Genomic DNA, 20,725 nt, shown 5'->3' on the forward strand with positions numbered 1-20,725 from the left:
GGTAACCACTTGAGCCATTCTTAATTCAAATATTAATTTTGGACACATTCAGCTGTCCAGTTTTAACTCCCCCTGGTACGGGGGAGCCCTGTTCTCCTGGCTGCATGACAGCAGCCACACGACAGAACAAGCAGGGGCCCAACCTTCATTCCCACCGCGGCAGCACCCAGACCGGAGGGTCCTGCGCTGACCTGCCTGCCAGAGGCCATTCCTTCGCTTAAGCCACGAGGCAGACACACAGTGAAAACAAGAACTTTAAAAACTTTTTTTTTTTTAAAGTTGTTGAGCTGTTTTGAATGTGTGACCAAAAAGAACCAGATCCCAACACACAAAAAGAAGTTTTTGACAAGCTGCAGGAAGCAGCCGAGGCAGCAGCTGCGGGCAGGGCCGAGCCAACACGCCGGGGGGGCACGGACACCCCCCCGCGCTGTGCGGCGGCCACAGCCCCGGGACCTGCGACGGCGGCGGGGGGGACGCTACTTACAGCCCTGGTCTCGTACAGCACCAGCTTCTGCACGGAGCTGATCAGGGGGGCGGCGGCCGCCACCGGCATGGCAGCCCCGAGGCGCGGCGGGGGCTGCCCGGGAGCAGCCCGGGAGCAGCGGGAGCCGGGGGAGGAACACGGCGCGGCTGAGCGGAGAACCACGGCCGGCACCGAGGGAACCCGGAAGTGCCGTGCGCCAACGCGCAGGCGCGCCCACGGGAGGCCGCGAGAGCGCGCCTGCGTCGCGGAGCGCGTCAGGCACCGCCCCTCGGCAACGGCGGCTCCGGGCGCGGCGGCGGCAGCGGGGCACCGGGGGGGCGGGGCGGCGGCGGCACCGCATCCGCATTGGCTCTCACTTTCCCTGCTCCCGCCGGGAACCGCTCCCCGCGAGGTGAGCACGGTCAGCACCAAGAACAGCTCCGCAGCCCCGCCCACGCCCCGCCGCCCCTCCTTGAGCGGGCGGGGCCAGGAGCAGGGGGCAGGGCTCGGCCGTTGCCGGGGCGGCGGAGGCGCGCAAGGCCGTGGCGGCAGCGGGGGGCGCGCACGACGGGTCTCCCACCGGGAGGGGGGTTCTCACCGGGTGTGTGTGGAGGGGTGTGTGTTCATGGTTTAATTCTTTGCTTTGGTTGTGGTGGGTTTTGTGAATTACGAAATTGACCCTTGGGAGGGTTTGGGGAGGAGTGAGACTGCTGGGAGCGGCAGGTAAAGCTCAGCCGGTGAGTTTTCTGTCGGGGCAGTGGGGAGTTGGTTCGCATGTGGAGGCTTTTTTTTTTTTTTAATATTGAAGTGCTTACTGCAAAAGTGCCTGAACATTTGGATTTGATGTTTCAAGACCAACGTTTTCAGATTCTCATCCTGAAGTAGATTCTTTTAGTTGAAGTTTTTATTTTAGTTTAAAACTGACTGGGAGTTGTGTGGGGCTGTGCTGGGCTGACTGGTTGCGTGTGGGTTTTGCTGGGACTGTGAGATTGAAGTGGCCCTCTGAAGATAGCGAGGTTTTGTTTCGCCTTTTCCAAACAAACTTCAGCGAGCTCGTCACGTTTGGCCTCCATTTTGTTTGAAAGCTCCACGCAAATTTTCTTCCAACTTACCTTAGTTAGAAACTTGTTTCGGTTTTAATTTGTTATGTAGCACTGGACTTGCAACCACCCGCATTCCTGGAAGAGCTGGGATATGTGAGAGGATGACAGAAGACATCACGAACTGTGATTTAATTCTGTTATTATTCGTGTGCCTGCCTGTGTGGACAAAGAGAGTAGTTCCATTGACCATGATGGGGCCGTTCTGTGTCTGAAGCACAAAACCAAAGGTCTTGACAGGCCCATGGTTCATTTCAGAGACCAGAGGGAAGTTACAATCGTGTGGTAATTGGAGCAGGAAGGAAAAATCAACAAAACAACTAAAAAAGAGCAACAAGCAATATAAGAGTAAAGAAAAAGTCATATCAGCAGTCGGTGATCAGGGATTGTTCTGACAATCCTTTGTTTTTCAGAAGTGGGGTTTCTGTCTTTTGATGGTTGCATTGTGTATGTTCTCTAAATGCTCTTTCTTCTTCTAAAAGCTGTCTTTTTTACAAATCCATTTACCTTGTAATTCAATTCCATTTTAAGGTCATTTTACACACATGTAACTGCTGTACTTTATAACAAACTCTTTTTTTCCTTCTAGCCTTAGCAAACACATGGCTTCACAAGAGGGAAAACAAGCTGAGCCCTTTACAGACATCTTTGATGAAGATGAAGCTGAACAATCCTTTCTGTTGTCCAAGCCCACTTGCTTTATTGTCTTTGGAAAGCCAGTAAGATGTCTGATAGAAGTTTTTTCTTCAGATATTCTGCTAACAATTTTACTTTTCTTTTCAAAACGTTAGTTTAACAGGGCTACCAAAAGGTTTTTACCTTTGCCACTCTTCAAATCCTGCAGAGGATGGTAAAAATTCTGGTCTCATTTAATGAGACTAATTTTTGCCTTCAGTGACCAGTCAATTGCAATTAAAAATGTTGTTATTGTACTAAAAGTTACATGTTGCTCAAAACGTTTCTTCTCTTTTGGCATTGACATCTGGATTGTTTATATTTTTGTGGTGGTTTAACCCCAGCCAGCAAGCAAACCCCATGCAGCCTCGTGCTTACTCACCCTGGTGGGGTGAGACAGAGAATCAGAAGGGTAAAGGTGACAAAATGCATGGGTTGACAAAAGCCATGCACACGAGCAAAGCAAAACAAGGAATTCATTCACCTCTTCCTATGGGCAGGCAGATGTTCAGCCATCCCCAGGAAAGCAGGGCTCCATCACACTTAATGGTGACTTGGGAAGACAAACACCATCACTCCAAAAGTACTTCCCTTTCCTCCTTCTTCCCCAGCTTCCTATACTGAACATGACACCGTATGCTCTGGAATATCTGTGTGTGTCAGTCAGTGTTCCCTCCCAGCTGTGTTCCCTCCCAGTTCCCCATCCACCCTCACTCTCCTCGCCAGTGTGGCAGTATGGAAATCAGGAAATGCCTTGGCTCTGTGTAAGCCCTGCTCAGCAGTAACAGAAGCATCTCTGTATTATCAACACTTTTTTTTCAGCAGAAATCCAAGACACAGCCCCACACTAGCTACTGTGAAGAAAATTAACTCTACCCCAGCCAAAACCAGAACAATGCTATTAAAATATTTTAATTTTTAATAAACTTGACAGGTTAAAGATAAATTGGTGTAAAAGAACGTTCAGGTTAATGTAATGACTTACAGACATGCAATGAGATATTACAGATCTTTGTATTTGGAAACATTCAAAATCCACCAAGTCTTGATAAAAGGATCTGCACTACATTTTAACTGTAATTCAAGGTCTCTCTTTTTCTAAAATAATTTGTGGCCTCCCTAACTTAGAAAACTTTGATGGTTTTTAATCCTAAACTTTTCAGATTGTTTTTTTTTCCAGATGTGGGGTTGCATTAGTGCCTCAGTTTGCTGAAGGGAGTTCTTTTTTTTTGGTACAAGTTTGTCTTATAACATGTCTTATGGTTATATGCACTTGTTAAAGTGCCCTCAGCTCAGTAGAAAACTACAGTGAACTAACTCATCTAGTTTTAAATGAACATCAAATTTTTAACCTTACATGAAAAAGGTAACTTTATGTTTTATAGACCAAACCACCATAAAATTCTCACCGAAAGACATTACAAAAAAATTCTCATATTCTCAACCATTGCCTTCAGTAAACGTTTGACATTAATATATAACAAAGGGTTGAAATCGTACAGGCTTTGCCAGGAAAGCAGGGAATTAAATAGTTTATTTTTATGATAATATTTTTTATATATATGACTGATGTGCAGAGCATCTGTCCTATTTGAGATAGTGCCCTTAAAGCAAAGCCAAATACATTCTCCTCACACCTGTAGGATATAAGGTCTGAGTAGGCTGGAGTGTTTGTTGATACACTCCTAACTGGGAATGTAATTTATTTGTGGGGTTTTGCTATTTTTTATCACAAAATTTATCAAGGACAAACAAACTGTCAAAATGGGTCTTCTTATATGCCCTTCTGAAAAAAGGGCACAATCCTAAGGGTGGAAGATGGTGAGTTCTGCAAAATCCCATTCAGATAATCACTCTTGGAGGCCTCAGCTCTCAGTTATGTTGGTTCCTCTGGATTCATGTAAATGATAAAGATTTTGTCAGTATCAAACCAGATCTGTGGACTAACAAGGACAGTTTTTAAGCATTTGTTGTTTTAGTGAAAAAATATTGTTCCTATGTATCCCACTCAGGGTTGGGCAGGTTTGCATCATAATTTGCTTTGAGGCTAAAGATAATAAATTTTAGTCCTAAGGAATTTCTCATAGGAATTTGTGGTCAAATCATAGCTGAGTTTTAGATAGAGTTACTCTGAAACAAACAGTCTAATTACTTTGGAGATAATTAGCTACAAGGGGCAGTAGCAGTATATTAGCAATGCTGGGTAATACAAAGTAGAGGATGGTACTAAGAAGAGTGTTTTGTGTTTGCCCAATGTGTAACTCTGAGGCCCTAATCCCAATTGTAGATTTCCATTGTTTTTATCATGTGAAAATATGTTCTTTGCGTTATGTGTTTGGTTTTGTTCTGTCTGTTTTTCTTTTAAAAGTGTATTTTTCATTTTAAGGGTTCTGGAAAGAAAACATTAGCTGGAAAACTAGCACAGAGATGGAACTGCATTTTCATAGAAGGTAAACATATGCTATATTTGGAACATTGCTTTGGCTTCACAATAGCTTTTGGTTTAGAATACCCTCACTGTTCCCTGTAATTCAAAGGGCATGTTTCTGATTGCAGCAAACACTTCTGATAAGGACTAAATAACCATTTTACCACGAATAAAATTGCTGATAGTGGCCTTTTAGTTATTGAAAGGCTTAGAAAAATCACTGTGGGTTTTTTTTCATCATAATCAAATTCTATTCCCAATCATGTAAGGGGATCCATGTGACCCTTCTTGTAATCATGGGGGCAACTCATTCAACTTCAAAGAGCACAGATATTTTCCAGTGCAGACCATGAAAAAATAGGAGGGTCTTTCCATTCTGTTTGTGCAGTGTCCAGTACAAGGGAATGTACTCCAGGAAGCAGAGTTTATTTATCAAATGAAGTGTCTTTATCTTCTTTTGAAGATTTGGAATTGTAACATGGTAAAATTCACTTTTAATAAAGTTCTTTTTTGACTTAGGTACGTATAGAATTTTTAATTCATAGTATTGTATAACAAGGAAAAAAACTAATACCTGGTCCAAAAAATAGATCATACCAAAATCAGAAAGGACCTTAGGAATGTACTTAAGCCAATCCACTCTGTTTGAATGTATTTAATCCAGTACTGACAAATGTTCATCAAATTTGTTTTAAAAAATTTCTGGGCAGTCTATCGCTGTAACACACTCTTTGCCATTAGAAAGTTTTTCTTAGCAACTGATCTAAATCTTGATTACTGCATTTGTAAGCCTTGTTTCTAGTACATTCAGGGAATTACTCTTTTCTTATTTTGTTCATGGTACTTCTTTTAATCTTCTTTTAGCTAATGAACCCACATGTGTGTACACACTCGTTTCAACTTATGCTAGTAAAATTTTTTCATTTTCTACATCAGAAAAGAAAGAAACAAAGAAATTCAACATACATAAACATGAACAATTTAGTTCAGAAAGAACCTCCAGAGGTGACGGAGTCCAACATTCCTGTCAAAGCAGAGTCAACTAGAGAGGGCTGCTTAGTTCAGTCTGGAATACCTCCAAGGACAGAGACTCCACCTCTTCCCAGAGAAACACTTTGCAATGTTTGACTACCTTCTTGATGAAAAATTGCTTCCTAATTACCCCATTCGAATTTCTCATGTTCCTATTCATGTCTGTTGCCTCCTGTCCTAACTGCACTTTTGTGCAGACTGTGGTTCTGTCTTTGTGACCTCCTAGTAAATAGTTTTAGATAGCAGTAAGAGCTGTCTGGTTTTTGCCAGGGTGAACAAGGCCAGTTCTTTTGGCCTCTCCTCTTCTTTAGGCTGTTCAACTCTTCTGATGGTTTTGGTGTTGTCCACTGAACTTGCTCCAGTGTATCAACATCTGTCCTGTGCTGTGTTAAAAATAAACCAAGGCAGAAAATTATTCTCAATGTTTTAAATGTTCTCAATCTTTTAAATGATGAAATACTTTCTATTAATTTATCCGATGAATGGGTCAATACTCATAAGTAAAACAGGGCCAGCGTGCACACAGATTGCTGAATTTCAGTTGCCTGTATTGTTTATTAGTACATTCCCTGTCTCTGTTTTGGCCCATGGCAAATATTGTTCTCCCAAACACCTATCCATAGTATGAAAGGTAAGATGTGCAACAGTCATCATTCCTAGTAGGAACAGTTGGAAAACAGCCACTGTGTTTTGAGAAGAAAGATTATGGCTGTATAGGCATGAGTCACCTGGCTTCAGGACCTTTCCCTGGCCTGGTTTATTAGTAATAAAAATGTAGCCTTAAGAATCATTCTTTAAAACTTTTGTTAAATGTCTGATTATTTAATTCATACAGTAGTGTGAACAACTTCCAGGGTCGTTCTAGTATGATGTCACTGTCCATAGAGACATAGGGCAGTCTTTGAATTTGATGGATGTCACTTTTCTAAAAGGAGATGATTTTGTGTGATTTTGTGTGTCTAAACAGTTCTTCTAAATCTTGGTTTTTAATTTAAAAAGTGATTGAGCTCAAATACTCATCTCTGAATTGCAAGATAGTAATGCTGATTTAATTTATATCAGTCGTTCAGATAATCTTGCAGAGCTGCTGTTGTGCATTTTTGTGTAGTATATACAGGGTTAAATTATAGGGAGAAACTCCTACCCAGACCTTGCCGTAAGGCAGCAGGTTCTGGATGGGCGAACTATAATAACGGCCCTAAATATAATGGCTGTTCATTCAAAAATAGTCTGGTTGCTTGGAGCACACATATATCTTCCTCTGTGTGTATGTGTATGTAAGTATGTATCTGCATGTACATGTCTGTTTGGAAAATATTTTGTATAAATTAATTTAATTTTCTTATGTTTGATATGCTTCCTTAGCTTCAGAAGTAATTCAAATGAATATTCAACAAGAAACAGAATATGGACTTAAGGTAAAGATCTAATCTTGTAAGTTTTGTCACATTTTTGACAAACACATGCTATATAAGACTATGTTCTGCATTTTATCCTAGTGTCAAGAATTGCTTTGTCAAGGTCAAAGTATTCCTGAGGAATGGGTTACAGAAATGATTCTGCAAAAGATTGAGTCGCCAGAAGTTGCTCATTTTGGCAAGTATATTTATAGCCTAAACTTCTTAGAATGTGCTAGCTATAATTTTACATCCATTTTACATCCATTGGTGCTCAAATATAATTCTAGCCTTTTCTTGTGCTCTTCAGGTTGTGGACTATCAATAAACTGAAAGTGTGTTTAGGGATTAACTTGCCAGTATGGGAGATCAGAAAGTGTCATACTGGTCCAATGTTGTGTTAATTTTGAGAAAATGATTTTCCCAAAATTTTAAGTATGGATATGACTCTTATTTGACAATATTATCTGTCTAGAAGAATTTTAGGATTTAAAACACAGACATTTTATTCTTCAATACTTCTAAAACAACAACATAACAAAAACCCATCAGCAAAAACATTTTAAACATTTTAAATAATGAAAAATAAGGAAAACAGATTATTGAAAATGCAAAGTTATACAGCTTTTTTTTCCTCTTACAGTGTTATTTATTCCCTTTGCATTTTGTGACACAGAGTAAGATGGATGAGAATAGTAATGATAGTGGCTACAATTCTTCTATTTGAGGAAAGATTATGTTAATTGAGGCTGTCAAGACAAGTGCTGCAAATCTTGCTAGTGTCTGAACCTGCTTCCCTGATGAGAAAACAAATATACTGCTAAGAGGAAAGGAAGTAAAAAGGAAATGTCGTTTCTTTTTCTTGTTTTGACTTTTATTTGAAATTTCCATTGTAGGAGAGAGACAGGTGTAGTGCCAAGAAAATGTTAGTTTCTACTGCTCTAAAAATTAGCCTGCTTTTTTTAAGCTTTCAGTTGCAATGGGTTTTATTCCTTCTCCAGTACAAGACTCAACAGTTTTGCAAAATATGCAGCCTTACCTGGTGAAACCAGGCTTTTAAAACAGTATAAAAAAGACAGAGAGATAGGGAAGAAATTTAAAAAACAAAAAAGGGACACAAGAAGCTGCTGGAAGAGGTAGCAGCAGAAATGCCAGTCTCTTAATCCGTATGTTAGGACTTCGGTAAAGGCATGAAGAGGCTTCTCTGTTACTGGAGTTCCCCTCCTTGAGTCAATCTGAAGATGTGTATATCACAGAGGAGCACAGAGGTCCTGGAGACTGTAAACATGACTGTAAAGTTTGGTTCTTGTAGCCAAGACACCTTCTGCATTACAGATGCCCCAAGGTAGGAAAGAATAGAATTACCAACATCCTCACTATTTTTCCTACCAACTAGAACTGACCTCCAAAACCAATTTTTGTTTAGTATTTTCTAGTTCTAATAACTTTTTGTTTATCAACTACTATCTTAATGAATCCTTGGGAACCTTAAGTAGGTTTTCAGCAGGAACTAATCAGTTAATTCACTGTAAATTATTCATTAAAGGTTTTAGAAACTGTATGAAAGGTTGGGTTTTTTACTTTTAGTGTTTGTAAAATACAAGTTTATAAACAGTGCACACAATAAACGTGTCTCGAAAGCTTCTTGGTAATCCCCTGGTTACTTTTTGATCTAGTTGATAGTTGCCTTAGGTATGATTTTTAGTCTCCCCACATACTGATTTGGGGGCAAACACTCTCTCAGAGAGTGGTTTCCCACGTTACACTCCCATTCTCCCCACATCAGCTGTTGTTATCTGGGATGTATTGATAAGCAGAGGCTGTGCACCATCTTCACACCTCAGTACCAGTTAGAATTCTCTAAAATTATCAACAATTTAGAATCCAGGATTTTACTTTCCTAGAGGAATGACTATATATTATGCTCTCCCTTGCTTATCCTCTTCTTCTTTTGCACCTATGGGTAGTAGCTTCCCAAAGAAGTAGGAGTCTTCACTCCTAACACCTCTTGCAAACACTGCTGCTACGTTTTTGTGCTGCTCAGACTTGCATTTAAATGTTATTACATAAAATTCTGAGCATGTACTGTTCCTTTAAGGGAATATTCTTATTATTTGGCTAAAACCATCCACCTGATTTTTGTTTAGTCTCTCATTCTGACCTTATGAATATTGATTCTGTTGCTATTCAGTAGTTCTTACTGCATGCATGCAGCCATCAGTAGTTATAGTACTGTCCTAGGAACTTGAAGCCACAAGTTCATCTGTGGGGCTGAGCACTGTAATACTAGGAAAAAGATGTTATTACCGCTCTGCTTGTCATATCTAGCCAACGTTTGTTTGCCAAACAGGTCTCAGCATTGGGAGTCCTGAGTGAACAAATGCTTACCAAATTATCCATGTGCATATAGAGTGCATAGTGTCTCCTTTTGAAAGGCAGGAGAGTGGTTCAGACTTTCTTCATTGTCCATGGAAGCCAGAACATTTAAAGGATGTATAAAAAGCCTAGACTCCTAGTTTAAATGCTTTAAATCTAAGAGTGGCTATTTTTTGCACTGCCTTTTATTAAGTCTTAGTGGCAAAAATGGTCACTGAAAGCTTGTTACTTTTTAGGCACTACAGTGTCTGAGCTAGGCACTTAAAGCAGGTGGTCTGAGTATGATCTTTCATATCTACAAGTTTTTTATTGAGTTAACAAATGTTGAGAGGACTCTATAAAGCTGGAAACAACACACCTTTTTGTCTGTATTTCATCTGCAGCAGACATGGGTGCACAGGATTTTTAGCAGTTTTATGTCATGTACATGGTTTAAAATTGTACCACTACATGTATTGTTTGAAGGAGATGGGTATAACTAGCTCTGTAATTGACAAACCCTCTAAAAATATGTTCAATAAAATGTATTTGGCAGGTTATGTTCTCACTGGATTTCCTTCTCTCTCAGAGAGAAGGAACATGACTGTTCCACAGCAAATAGAGAAAATAATGAATCTAAAATTAAAACCGGATGTCCTGATTAACATTAAGGTAATGTCATCTTCAGTAACTTCCTAGTATTTTTTGTAATTATTAGTTGACTCATATGCTATGTATGCCAAATATATTATTTTTCTCTGTATACTTGAGTATAGAATTTATTGAGGAATGATAAATTCTTCTCTTTTATATTGGAATAGAATTTCACTGGTTTGTTGCATTATAAGCGTTGCTCAAGTAAAATAATGAACATGTCCTAAAACTTCAGCAGCAGTTACAGTCTTTGCACCTCTACCAATTAGAAGATACAGGTTTTCAAGAAAAGGAAACTTTGAATTACATGATTATTATGGGATTTTGGACACATGTACATCTGCCACTTGTGTAATGCAGGAAGAAACTTCTCACATATGGAAGTTAAAAAGCAAATAGTTTTATTTTTCTGTCACTAATTGTGAAACTGCTTCATTATTAATTCATCTTGTTCACAAATCTCAATTTCTTCATGAGCAGTGATATGTCATGCCAGATATTTTACAAAGGTGACTCTGGTATAACCAGAGAAAAAAAAAAAAATCAGTGTGGGATTTAGAGGACTTTCTCAATGTAACTTAAAAGAATGGACTTGCTTGCTACGTCCACATTATAAACAAAACAAGGCAAGAGGGACTCTGCAGACATCAGGCCAACTGCTTTGGCCAAACACTGCTAAGCTGTCTTGTTCGTCAGAATGGGGTGGCAGTGCCCAAACTGCCCACAGGGAAAGGCCTGAGCCTGTGCCATTCTCCAGATTGTGCCCAGCTATTCACTGGGGAGGGTTCTGGCTGGCCCACACCGAACTGTGCCAGACTCCGTGCAGACAAAATAACCGTACCTATGGTCACGAACACGCTTTCAGGCCCTTCCTCTAGCAGTGTTTTATTTATAATCAACTAGATCATTTTTGTCTTCTCCTTTGAATGTGCAGAGTGAGCTGCTGAGACAGCTCTGAATAGTCAGCGTCTGGTGGTGTGCTACATTCTCATTGGGATTTTGATTCTAGTTGGCATCTCTTGTGTGTTTTGTCAGATGCTAAGCCTCAGGGTATGGACCTACTCTATCACTTTTCAGATTTAACTCAGTGTTTGTTTTAATCCCATACTTTTAAGACTGAATTTGCTTGAACATGCATAATGAAAATTGGTGAATGCCTACTTCAAACCTTTTTTCTGTGGTCTCGGAGAGATCCTAAAACATCAAAGAAACATATTTTTGTGCTGCTTTTCAGGCAAACTTGATTTTTTCAGAAAGTCAATCTTTGTTTTAATACTAGGTAGTGAGCAATCCCTGTTCTTGAGAGTATTCATGAGTAACACTACAAATAGAAGAGTGATACTAACTACACTAGAAAGAAAAATGAAATTCTTCATTTCATGTAGTAACATGATCTCCTCCAGGAAAAGGACTGAGACTAAATGTACATTAAAAATCCTTGCCCCAAAGTCAAAGAAATAAGTTTGCCTTTGGTTTCAATGGATTGAAGCTGTTTTCACAGATATGTCAGAGTTGTAACTATTTTCATTAGCTCAAAAAGAAAGGAAGAAGGAAGATTGTAGATAACTGTGGCAATAATGAAATACTGTTATTAGTAGACCAATTTAGAGAAATTTTGTCTCTCCAAGAAAAAGATGTTATAGCAGGACAATAAGCACATGATTTCCTTTTAATTTTTCCTTGCTAGTGTCCAGATTATGATTTATGCCAAAGAATATCAGGACTAAGGCAAAATCCTGATTCAGGGGAGATATATCAGAGGAGCCAGTGGGATCCTAAAGTTACTGACAAGCATAAGAAAGAGAAAGATCAGGATGAAGAAGAAGATGAGGAGCAGGAAGAAGAAGAAGGAGAAGAAGAGGTAAACATTGCTAATTTCTAAACAGTGCAAAATACTACAATGTACTTTAGACAAAGCAGAAGAAATCCTGATCTTCTAAAATATCACCATACTATGTTACGAATTTATTTTGCTCAAATTTAATCTTAATTCCATTTCTTTCCTACTTCAAGAGATGTGGGATAACACATAAGCAGTAGGTTTAAATGACAGCAAATGTTAATCATTGCATAGCGTAACCTGGACTCAGTCTTTGACTCAAAAGTCACTGATCTGTTTCTTGCCATAAGTTAAAAGTGTGTATCAGGAGGAGAAGGGTGGCTCTACACTGCCTGTTTCTTGATCTAGATAAATAAAAGAGTTCTTAATTTTTGTTTATTGTAGCAACTTCATACTAGTATTTTCAGGACACTAGCTTATTTTCTGGTTTTGGTGTTACAGTACTACAAATGGATTTTCTTTTTTTTTTTTTCTTCATGAAGGTATTACTTTTGAATTCAGGTCAAATTTTTATAATAGGGGCCAGAGATTTATCAATGTAAGTTCTAGGCACATTGCTCTCAGTTCATAGAAACTACACTTCATCAGGATAGGATCATGGTCAGCAATCACTGGACTAATACTCATCGCAATACTCTCCAAAGCTACTTTATTTAAATTTGAGTGAAGACAAAAATTACTTTATTACTTTATTTCTGTATCTTGAAATTCTGTTTTGCAGACTGCAGAAGATCCACAAAAGAAATTAGCATCATTTAATCAATTAGTGCAGAGGCCTGAAGATTTTCTTGAGAATGCAGAGAGAAGAATTGGAATATACAAGGATATAATGCATCAACCTTTAGAAGTAAGAAAAAGCAAAGTAGTATGATTATGCATAACAAACGATTCTTAAAATATCTTACACTGTTTTTATTGGGGTTTTTTGTTTGAGATTTGTTGTATTGAGGTGTGGTCATGCTTCAACATATCCCCAAATTCTGAAATTTATTCTGAAATCAGTGATACAAAGTTGTCATCTGCAGGTGTTTACACTCTGGAGTCAAGATAAAGTAATCCACTTTGACTTTTAAAAGTGAAACCATACCTGCCACCACAGATGCTTTCTAAATCTAGTAACTGAAATATTTGAAGACTCCAGTGTTTCATCACCATTACGAGAGTCCACTCCAGAATGCAATCCCATAAGTAATCTGCATCCATTGTTTTCCATTCCAATAGATTCCCTTCCTTACCTGCTTCATTGCCTGCAGATTTATATACACAGTAATTAGCCCATTAGTTTGTTTTACCACTTTAGTTTCTGCTGCAATTACGTTTTCTTTCCCTGTTGTGTTCAGGAAGGTGGATTTACTGTATGCCTCTTCTCTCTTCCCCTCTTTCCCACCCCCACCCCCCCCCCAAAAAAAAAAAAAAAAGCCAGAGGTCCAAAGGAATAGTCTGTTCTTTTTTTTTTTTTTTGGGGGGGGGTGGGGGGTGGGTGTTGTTGTTGTTTTGGTGGTTTTGTTTTTAATCTCTTGGTTCAAGCAACTGCAAAATCCTCATTTTTGATGCCTGCTTGACAGTTACAGTTTATACCTTTCAATTTCTCTATGGATTAGTTAAACCTATAGATAAAATTGTGTAGAAGTGCTATAATGTTCTTTGCTAGAGTAACAAACTTGTTACTGCTGTGAAGGGGAAAGACAAGTGGTACCTTTGATCATTACACAATATCACACGATTTCTTATAAGTGAACTAATGAAAAGTTGTTTAGATTAAATTGCTTTACCATTTTAAGGTAAATGGTCTTTACCTTAAAAGAACACGGGGTTTTATCATTGCCCCAGGCAGAATTTGAGATGATGAAATTGAAAATGAAACAAAAATATTGTAAGATGTGCAGTTTGCACTGATAGGGAGAGAGGTGGAATGAACTTTGGAGAATGCACTTTGATTTCTTGATAAATTGTTGGGATTAAGTGGACTAGAAATAAATGTGAAATACTACAGTGAGGAAGGAAACCTAATGAACAACAACATGTGAAAAAATTGGCTAGACTTCAGTACTTCAGACGGTCTGCAATCTGTGGGGATTTAGTCAAAACTGAGTCAATAAATGAGATGCTATTGTTTGAACTCAAATATTATGGATGTACTAATAAGACTGTAAGACCATTGTATATAAGAGAAAGTACAAACTATTATCCTCTCTTTAGAAGACTATTAGAAAGAAATAGTTATGATCTATTTCTACCACAGATAGGGCAGATGATTTAATTTACAGTATAGAAGACAGACTAGATGAAGTAAGCCAGGAAATGAACTCTGACCATAAATGTAGCGAAGAACTGGAATTGATTACCTTCAAAGTTGTAAAGTCACCTTCAATAGGCATTTTTAGGCCTGAGGTGAGACCAGCATTTGTCAGGAATGGAATGAGTGTTCTCAGTCCTCAGAGAGAGGCATTAACAACTGACGTGGGATGTTTATTTTAGTCTAAGACCTTATGTTCTAGCATGAAAATTTAAAATAAGAAAAATAAAATACATGGTCCAAATTTTAAAGGAATTGGGATTCAGGACCAAAATTAAAACATTGGTTTAATGATTGGCATTTCCAAGAAATGTATTAATTGACATTGTCATCATTTTCCAGCAAAGAATTAAGGTGGAATTAGACAATTAAAAGTTGAATTCATACACAAAATGTTACTGTATCTTGATATCTTTTAGCTCTCTTGCATTTGAACTAAGACATCTAAGTTATCTTCTGAACCCATTGTAACCCCAACTTTGGAATTATCACTATATTTATCTGTCATCAAATCAAAGTTCCTCTCCAGAAGATTTTATAAGCCATTAATGCAATGAATTTTGATTGAAGCCCCCAGGAGTCCAGCCTTTGATATGTGTAGGAACAGAATGAGTTTCAGTGTCATTATCTGGTTAACCATACTCAGTTGACAGTTATGTCTTTGTTCTTAAACAGGAATTCTTGACTGACCAGGATTGTCGATATCTTATTGAAGTGGATGGAAGTCAGCAACCAGATCATGTCTTTGAGGTAAATAAACTATGCACCAGCTAAGTTAACCTCCACTAGAAAATAATTTCTCAATTCTGTGGATTGTTTTCCTGTTGGCAAAATTTTAAGTCGTGTTTAAAAGGCATTCATTTACTATTAGAAAACATGACTTTTGAAATACTTGCTTTCCTTCTTCTATTAGTTGTAGGATTCACTGGTCTGTCCCCAGGTTTACATATATGTTGCATGAGAATATTTTCAGGCAGGCTACAAACTTTTGTATTATCTCCATCAGGTTTCAGTGCTTTTTCTGATCTGTATTAATGTAAAATATAATGAGAAATTAAAACATTTTCGGTATGATATATTTACAATACTGTTTTATTTGATGCTTGTATCTAAAACTAGATATATATTATATAATGGATTATAATTTTTATTAATTTTGCTATTTTTTGCAAGGTAATGGAAGACTCCTGATTCTTGTAAGAATTCTGCTGAGTGCTTGTGTCTAGATTTTTAGCTTGTGACAGAGCAACTTGTTCTCTCTGTTAAAAAACCTACAATGGTAAATTTTACAATGGTAAATTTTGAAGATAAATAATCTTATCCTCTGCCTCACAACTAAAAGTTCCTTCAAATCAGAACCTAGAGTATGGGGTTGAGAATGAAGTAGGAGATTGTCTTTGACAAGGTAGGAAGTGAGCTTCTCCTGCATTTTCTCCTCTGTTTGAAACAAATTGTATTGTAATTCTGTAAGTTAATTATTTCATTTTATACTTAACTTTACTACTAAGAGTGGTCCTATGGGAAAAAATCCAGTAATTTTGCAGTGTTAGAACATATGATTTCCTCATTTATGATCTGTTTGTGAACATTACAACACAAAATTTATAGTAAATGCAATCAAGTTATGTTATGATTCCAACTATTTTACCTACAAGTTAGGCAAAGACCTATTATAAAACTAGACCAAACATGACACAGTTTGCTTTTTCATTTCAAGAATACTTGCATTCAATCAAAATTACATTCAGGAAATACTTCAAATAAATTTAATATCATCTGATTCTCATTGGTAGACATTTGGCTTAAATACAGTTTAAAATAAACTACTCAAAGTTGTATTGCTTCTGAATGTGTGTAATCTGATTTCCCAAAGAGATCTGCCTCTTTTTCAGATTGGAGCTCATCAGAGTATTTGCACTGCCTTGGGGGAAACCTTCACAGTCTAGTCCTTTAGTAGGCTTGGGATTCACAGCATAATGAGATAGAAAGGCTGTGATTTGGCATTTTGCACTTCCTGTATCTACCGAATAGCTTGTTAAAACCCAACTCAATAACTAGCATGGGCCTGAGGTAGAAACTGGGCCTTAGTGTTTATGTAGCCATTATATAAACAATAAGTTACAGTTTTAAATACACTTCAGGGGCCCTTCAGATGACAAAAGCAGTGATTGGTACTGAATCAAGACTTATTTTCTCTTCAGGCAGTGGTAGGCCGGCTTCAGTCTATGGATGTTCAAAATGCAGCTCCTATAACCAGACTTAAAAGTGAACAGGAAGAAGAAACACTGGAGGGAAAGCAAAATGTAAGTGTGCTTTTCTAAAGTGTGATTGACTGTAATAACTAGAATTATTTTTCTTTTCTGCTGTAAGCTTATACTAGAGCATCTTTGTTTCACAACAACTAGGTTTTTTTACCATGCAATAAGGGCATTTTTTAAGCATTTACCTTTCAGAAATGAGAATTTAAGGTAATTCTGGGGCTGAAATCCACTTAAAAAGTATGAAAATAAAAAAAATTTGTCATTTCCCAAAAAAAGGGTAATGATTATAATAAAGCTTTGAAAAAAATGTTTGTTTTAGCAATAGAGGAAAACTTAATTCCTTCCAAGGAAATAAAGAAACTTTAGCCAAAGGATAACAATCTCAGCAACTGACTCTTAGCTCAGTCTACTCTTTTCCTGAATAAGAAACAAGATGCTAATCCAAATCTAGCAGCATTCTCCATAACTGAGCTCACATTCATTCTATTTTCCTGTAATTAATTAGAAACATGACAAATGAGTGCTGAATTTTGTTGAATCATAGCAACTATAATTTGTGTCCCTTCCAAATAAAACTGAAAACCAGAAGTCTTTGCATGAATGTTGTTGCCTATATTTAGTTGCAATCATCTTTCCTATTTCTTAAATAAAACTTTGAATATATGAACAGAACTGTAATGAGGAGACCCCACATTTTCAGAGAAATACCCCTCCCTTCACTTTTCTGTATTCTCAGTTCTTAACAAATTCACAAGTGAAAGACTTTCTGTGTCAGAGGTCATCAGTATTTATTAGTTAGTTAGTTAGTGTGTCTGCTTTAGTTTGTGTGTAAGGTTTTAGTAACCACAGTATTCAGGGCAAAGAGTTCTGCATCTTAACTGAACTTTAGGTACAGAAGTGCTTCCCTTTGTGTTGAACTTGCAGTGTCCTCCAGTTTATACGCAGAAGTCACTGAATCGTTTGGTTCTCTACATCTACCCTCTAATAACTCATTATTTCAGACTTCTGTCCTGCTCTTATGTAGCTATATAGAAGAATTCCAGTCTGTATAATTTTATTCCTTCTTACATGACAATCTTTTTGTGGAATTGATCAGTTATATTACCTTTTTTCTGAAACTTATCCAGTTTTACTGTGTACTTTCTGAGATTAGAGCAGCAGGAGGCACATTGCAGTAAAGATGAGGGCAATATTTAAACAATTAAAACATAAACCTTTATCTATTCTCTCCTTGCTCAACATTCCTAACATTCAAGTTGGTTTTCTGACTGCTCTTGGGCATTGACAACATGTTTTCACAGAGGGATCTATTTTGAGTAGTGACAGTCAGTGAAAATCCATAATTTTCTGTGTAGAACTGCTATTTTAATGCCTGGCTTTGTAGGTTCTGAAAGTTCTTCTGCAGTTCTTCACAGCCAGCACTTGTCTGTACTATTCCGAATTTAGAGTCACCATGACTTTAGGATTCACTCACTGTAAAAAGGCTATTAAACTTATTCCTATCATATGATATTTCTGCATGCCTAAAATAGATATTTTAACATTGCTATTCCCTGACACAGATCATGGTCCTTTTTTCGTACCCTTTAGAATAAATCTTAGCCATTTTCTGTTGTCTTCAATAAGTGGCTCTTTATAATTTTAAACTTCTAAAAATGGTAAGTAAAGCCTACAGGAGCTATTTAAAATACTATTTCTTTTAAATAAATCTGAAAAATGAAGTAATTTCTCTTTAAAATTGTCCTACAATTCTGAAATATATAATTAAAAAAAAATAGTTCTAAAAAGCATTGTGTGGTTTTCTTTTTAAGTTTGCTTATTTTCCATCAAAAGGTTTCAAAAAAGTCTAATAAAAAGGCATATGTAACTTCAGACAAAAATTACATTTGCTGTTATTGCTATTTTAATAAACAGGATGAACTTTTCCGAGCTCTGTCATCTTACAAGCTGATAGCACCCAGATACCGATGGCGTAGGAGCCGGTGGGGACAAGTGTGTCCCGTGGCTCTAAAGGAAGGGGACATTGTAATGGGAAATGCAGAGTTTGCTGTCAGGTTAGTGGAATTTGACACTCTTAATTTTCATATCTGTTTTATGAGATAACTGTCTATATCTGTTAGCTTCTCTTCTGTTTTAAGTTTTCTAGGTAAAATGTATGTACTGTCATCCCAAGAGGCATTGAAAAAATTTATGTTGAATCCACGGCCTTACCTCTTACCTCCAATGCCAGTTTCTCCTTGTAAAGTATTTGTATTTGGTCCTCCATTCTCTGGAAGAACGACTATTTGTAATGTAATTGCACACAATTATAAAGGAAAGGTAGGTTCATAAATATCTTAGGTAGCAAAGTATCAGCTGGGGCTTGGGCATCAGTTAAGCACATTCTTGTCGTGTTATTCACATTACAAATATAGGGATTACAGAGGAAACATAGGATTTTAGTGAAATTCATTTTTATAAAAGTAGCTACAGATCAAAAATACTTTTATATACCCGCTTACATTGCAGTTATTTGTCTTAGCATTAGAATATTATGAATAACTTTGTATCTAAGATAATTAAATAGAAATGCAAATTTAAAATAATTTCTTTTTCAAAAAAAACCCAGCCCTGCACTTGAATTAGATGTATTTTTTTCTGAAATTTGCAGAGCTTTTCCAAAATAATTTCATTTTATAGAAATTGGATCAGATGCTATATTTGTCATCTGTGATATTTGCATTTTTTCAAATAATTTCACTAGGTTCTTGATATGGACAAACTCATGAAACAATATAAAGAATCAAGAGAAAAAAACATTGAGGAATTGCGAAAGGATGCAGTAGAAAAGGCTATAGCAGCAGTGAAAAATAGATTGGAATCAGAAGAACAATCAGAAGAATCAGGTGAATAAACTGTTCCATGGTCTTTGAAGCTGTCTTATTTGCATTATGTTATTTAACTGAAGCAGTTGCTGTCACTTTGACTTAGAAAAAGTTGCAGAAGTTGTTATGATTGCTGTGCATTAAATATGAACTAAAATAACATGGCAGTGAAAGGAATAGCTTAGTAAAATTCAGTATTTTTTACATATATATATATATATATAAATCCTTTGAATTTGAGGGCCATGTAAAAAAGAGTTTTCTGAACTCTGAGCTGAAAGAAGAAATTGGTTCTGACTGATACTGGTTAAAAACATTCCATTTTAATGACTTTCTGACAAGTTAAATCTCTGCAAAAATGAAATACTCCTCAAGAAAGCAGCTTGTCAGCTGGACTGATATGAATCCACAATCAAGAAATTTTTCACTTTGGAGCAGCCTTCCAAGTATGCTGTCACAGATGGCACATTTGTAAGTCGCTCCAGCTCTGGTCACATTTTGACTTCTTAAGCTGCCTAGGTTTCTGCAGCTTGAAGAATTCAATAAATATTTTGAAAAGGTGAAAATAATATGTTGTTTTAGTATCTTTTAAACCAAGTCTGATTTTTTACCAAGGAATTTTAATGGAGGCTTTTCAAAATAATTTCTTTTGAAATGAAAACACTCCATTGAATTAGATTTGCCTTTTTATAGTTAGCTCTAGTTATGGTTCCAATGGACAATCAGACCATTTTGCCTTATTCACCTAAGAAAGGAATCATGTTTGACTTTCTCATGGGTAGATACATCTAACAAGAGGTCGGTGTATTTTTCTAGTGCTGCAAAACAGGTGCTGACAGTGATGAAAAATCATTGGCATTGCAGTAAGAATAATAGTGAGCTATGAGAATAATAGTGAGCTATGAGACCAAAATTGAAACAGTTAAACAGTGCTACCTTCCAGATTCCTGGCTATGTAAATACTTTTGAGGACAGGGGTATGAAATCCTATTAGGATTAATGAGAAATTAATCCTAATTAAAAACTTTGGAGAGCTCAAGCAATTTTATTGCAAAACTGAACTGCAAACAGAGGATGTATTTTCCCTTACATATCTTTTTATAGCATAAGATTGTTTCAGAATTTTTTAATGGATAAGGAGATGTTTGGGTTTGGGCTGCATTGAGGTTTTTTGCAGAATGGAAATTATTAAGATGCTGCCCCTTTTCCAGGGACCTTGTAACTTGGCAAAAGTAACCTGATAAATGTGTACATTTGTGCATGCTAAAAGTATCAATACAATCATTGAAAAATCTTCACATAATTACAAAAAGTAAATGTGGCATTTTTTCTAAATTATACTCATATAGATACTGCAGTT

At 37.2% G+C, this 20,725-nt stretch overlaps 2 protein-coding genes across 14 annotated transcripts in view; one reads left to right on the top strand and one right to left on the bottom strand.

Moving 5' to 3' along the window:
- Positions 1 to 680, bottom strand: part of FIG4 (FIG4 phosphoinositide 5-phosphatase) — a 52,864-nt gene extending 52,184 nt beyond the window's left edge. For 2 of the 3 annotated variants that reach the window (XM_010402930.3, XM_019290056.2), the window contains exon 1: positions 485 to 654. In XM_010402930.3, coding sequence (XP_010401232.1) covers positions 485 to 553 — 69 coding nt within the window. In that variant the 5' untranslated portion in view covers positions 554 to 654. Of the gene's footprint in view, positions 1 to 484 lie in introns of all 3 variants that reach the window. The other variant, XM_010402938.3, reaches the window with a different exon arrangement.
- A 90-nt stretch (positions 681 to 770) lies between these two features.
- The window catches only part of LOC104691463 (zinc finger and BTB domain-containing protein 24), a 71,733-nt gene continuing 51,778 nt past the window's right edge, over positions 771 to 20,725 (top strand). For 7 of the 11 annotated variants that reach the window (XR_002047155.3, XM_010403020.4, XM_010403026.4 and 4 more), the window contains exons 1-13: positions 794 to 875; positions 2,153 to 2,282; positions 4,625 to 4,688; positions 7,064 to 7,116; positions 7,198 to 7,294; positions 10,007 to 10,122; positions 11,792 to 11,965; positions 12,666 to 12,791; positions 14,916 to 14,990; positions 16,442 to 16,543; positions 18,416 to 18,555; positions 18,640 to 18,820; positions 19,245 to 19,386. Coding sequence is in view for 10 of the 11 variants with exons in the window: in XM_010403020.4 (XP_010401322.3) it covers positions 2,166 to 2,282; positions 4,625 to 4,688; positions 7,064 to 7,116; positions 7,198 to 7,294; positions 10,007 to 10,122; positions 11,792 to 11,965; positions 12,666 to 12,791; positions 14,916 to 14,990; positions 16,442 to 16,543; positions 18,416 to 18,555; positions 18,640 to 18,820; positions 19,245 to 19,386 (1,387 nt within the window). In the remaining variant the exon portion in view is untranslated. The other 4 variants (XM_010402968.4, XM_010402993.4, XM_010402974.4 and 1 more) reach the window with 4 other exon arrangements.

Source organism: Corvus cornix, chromosome 3 (genome assembly GCF_000738735.6).
Source record: "Corvus cornix cornix isolate S_Up_H32 chromosome 3, ASM73873v5, whole genome shotgun sequence".
Classification (NCBI taxonomy): domain Eukaryota; kingdom Metazoa; phylum Chordata; class Aves; order Passeriformes; family Corvidae; genus Corvus; species Corvus cornix.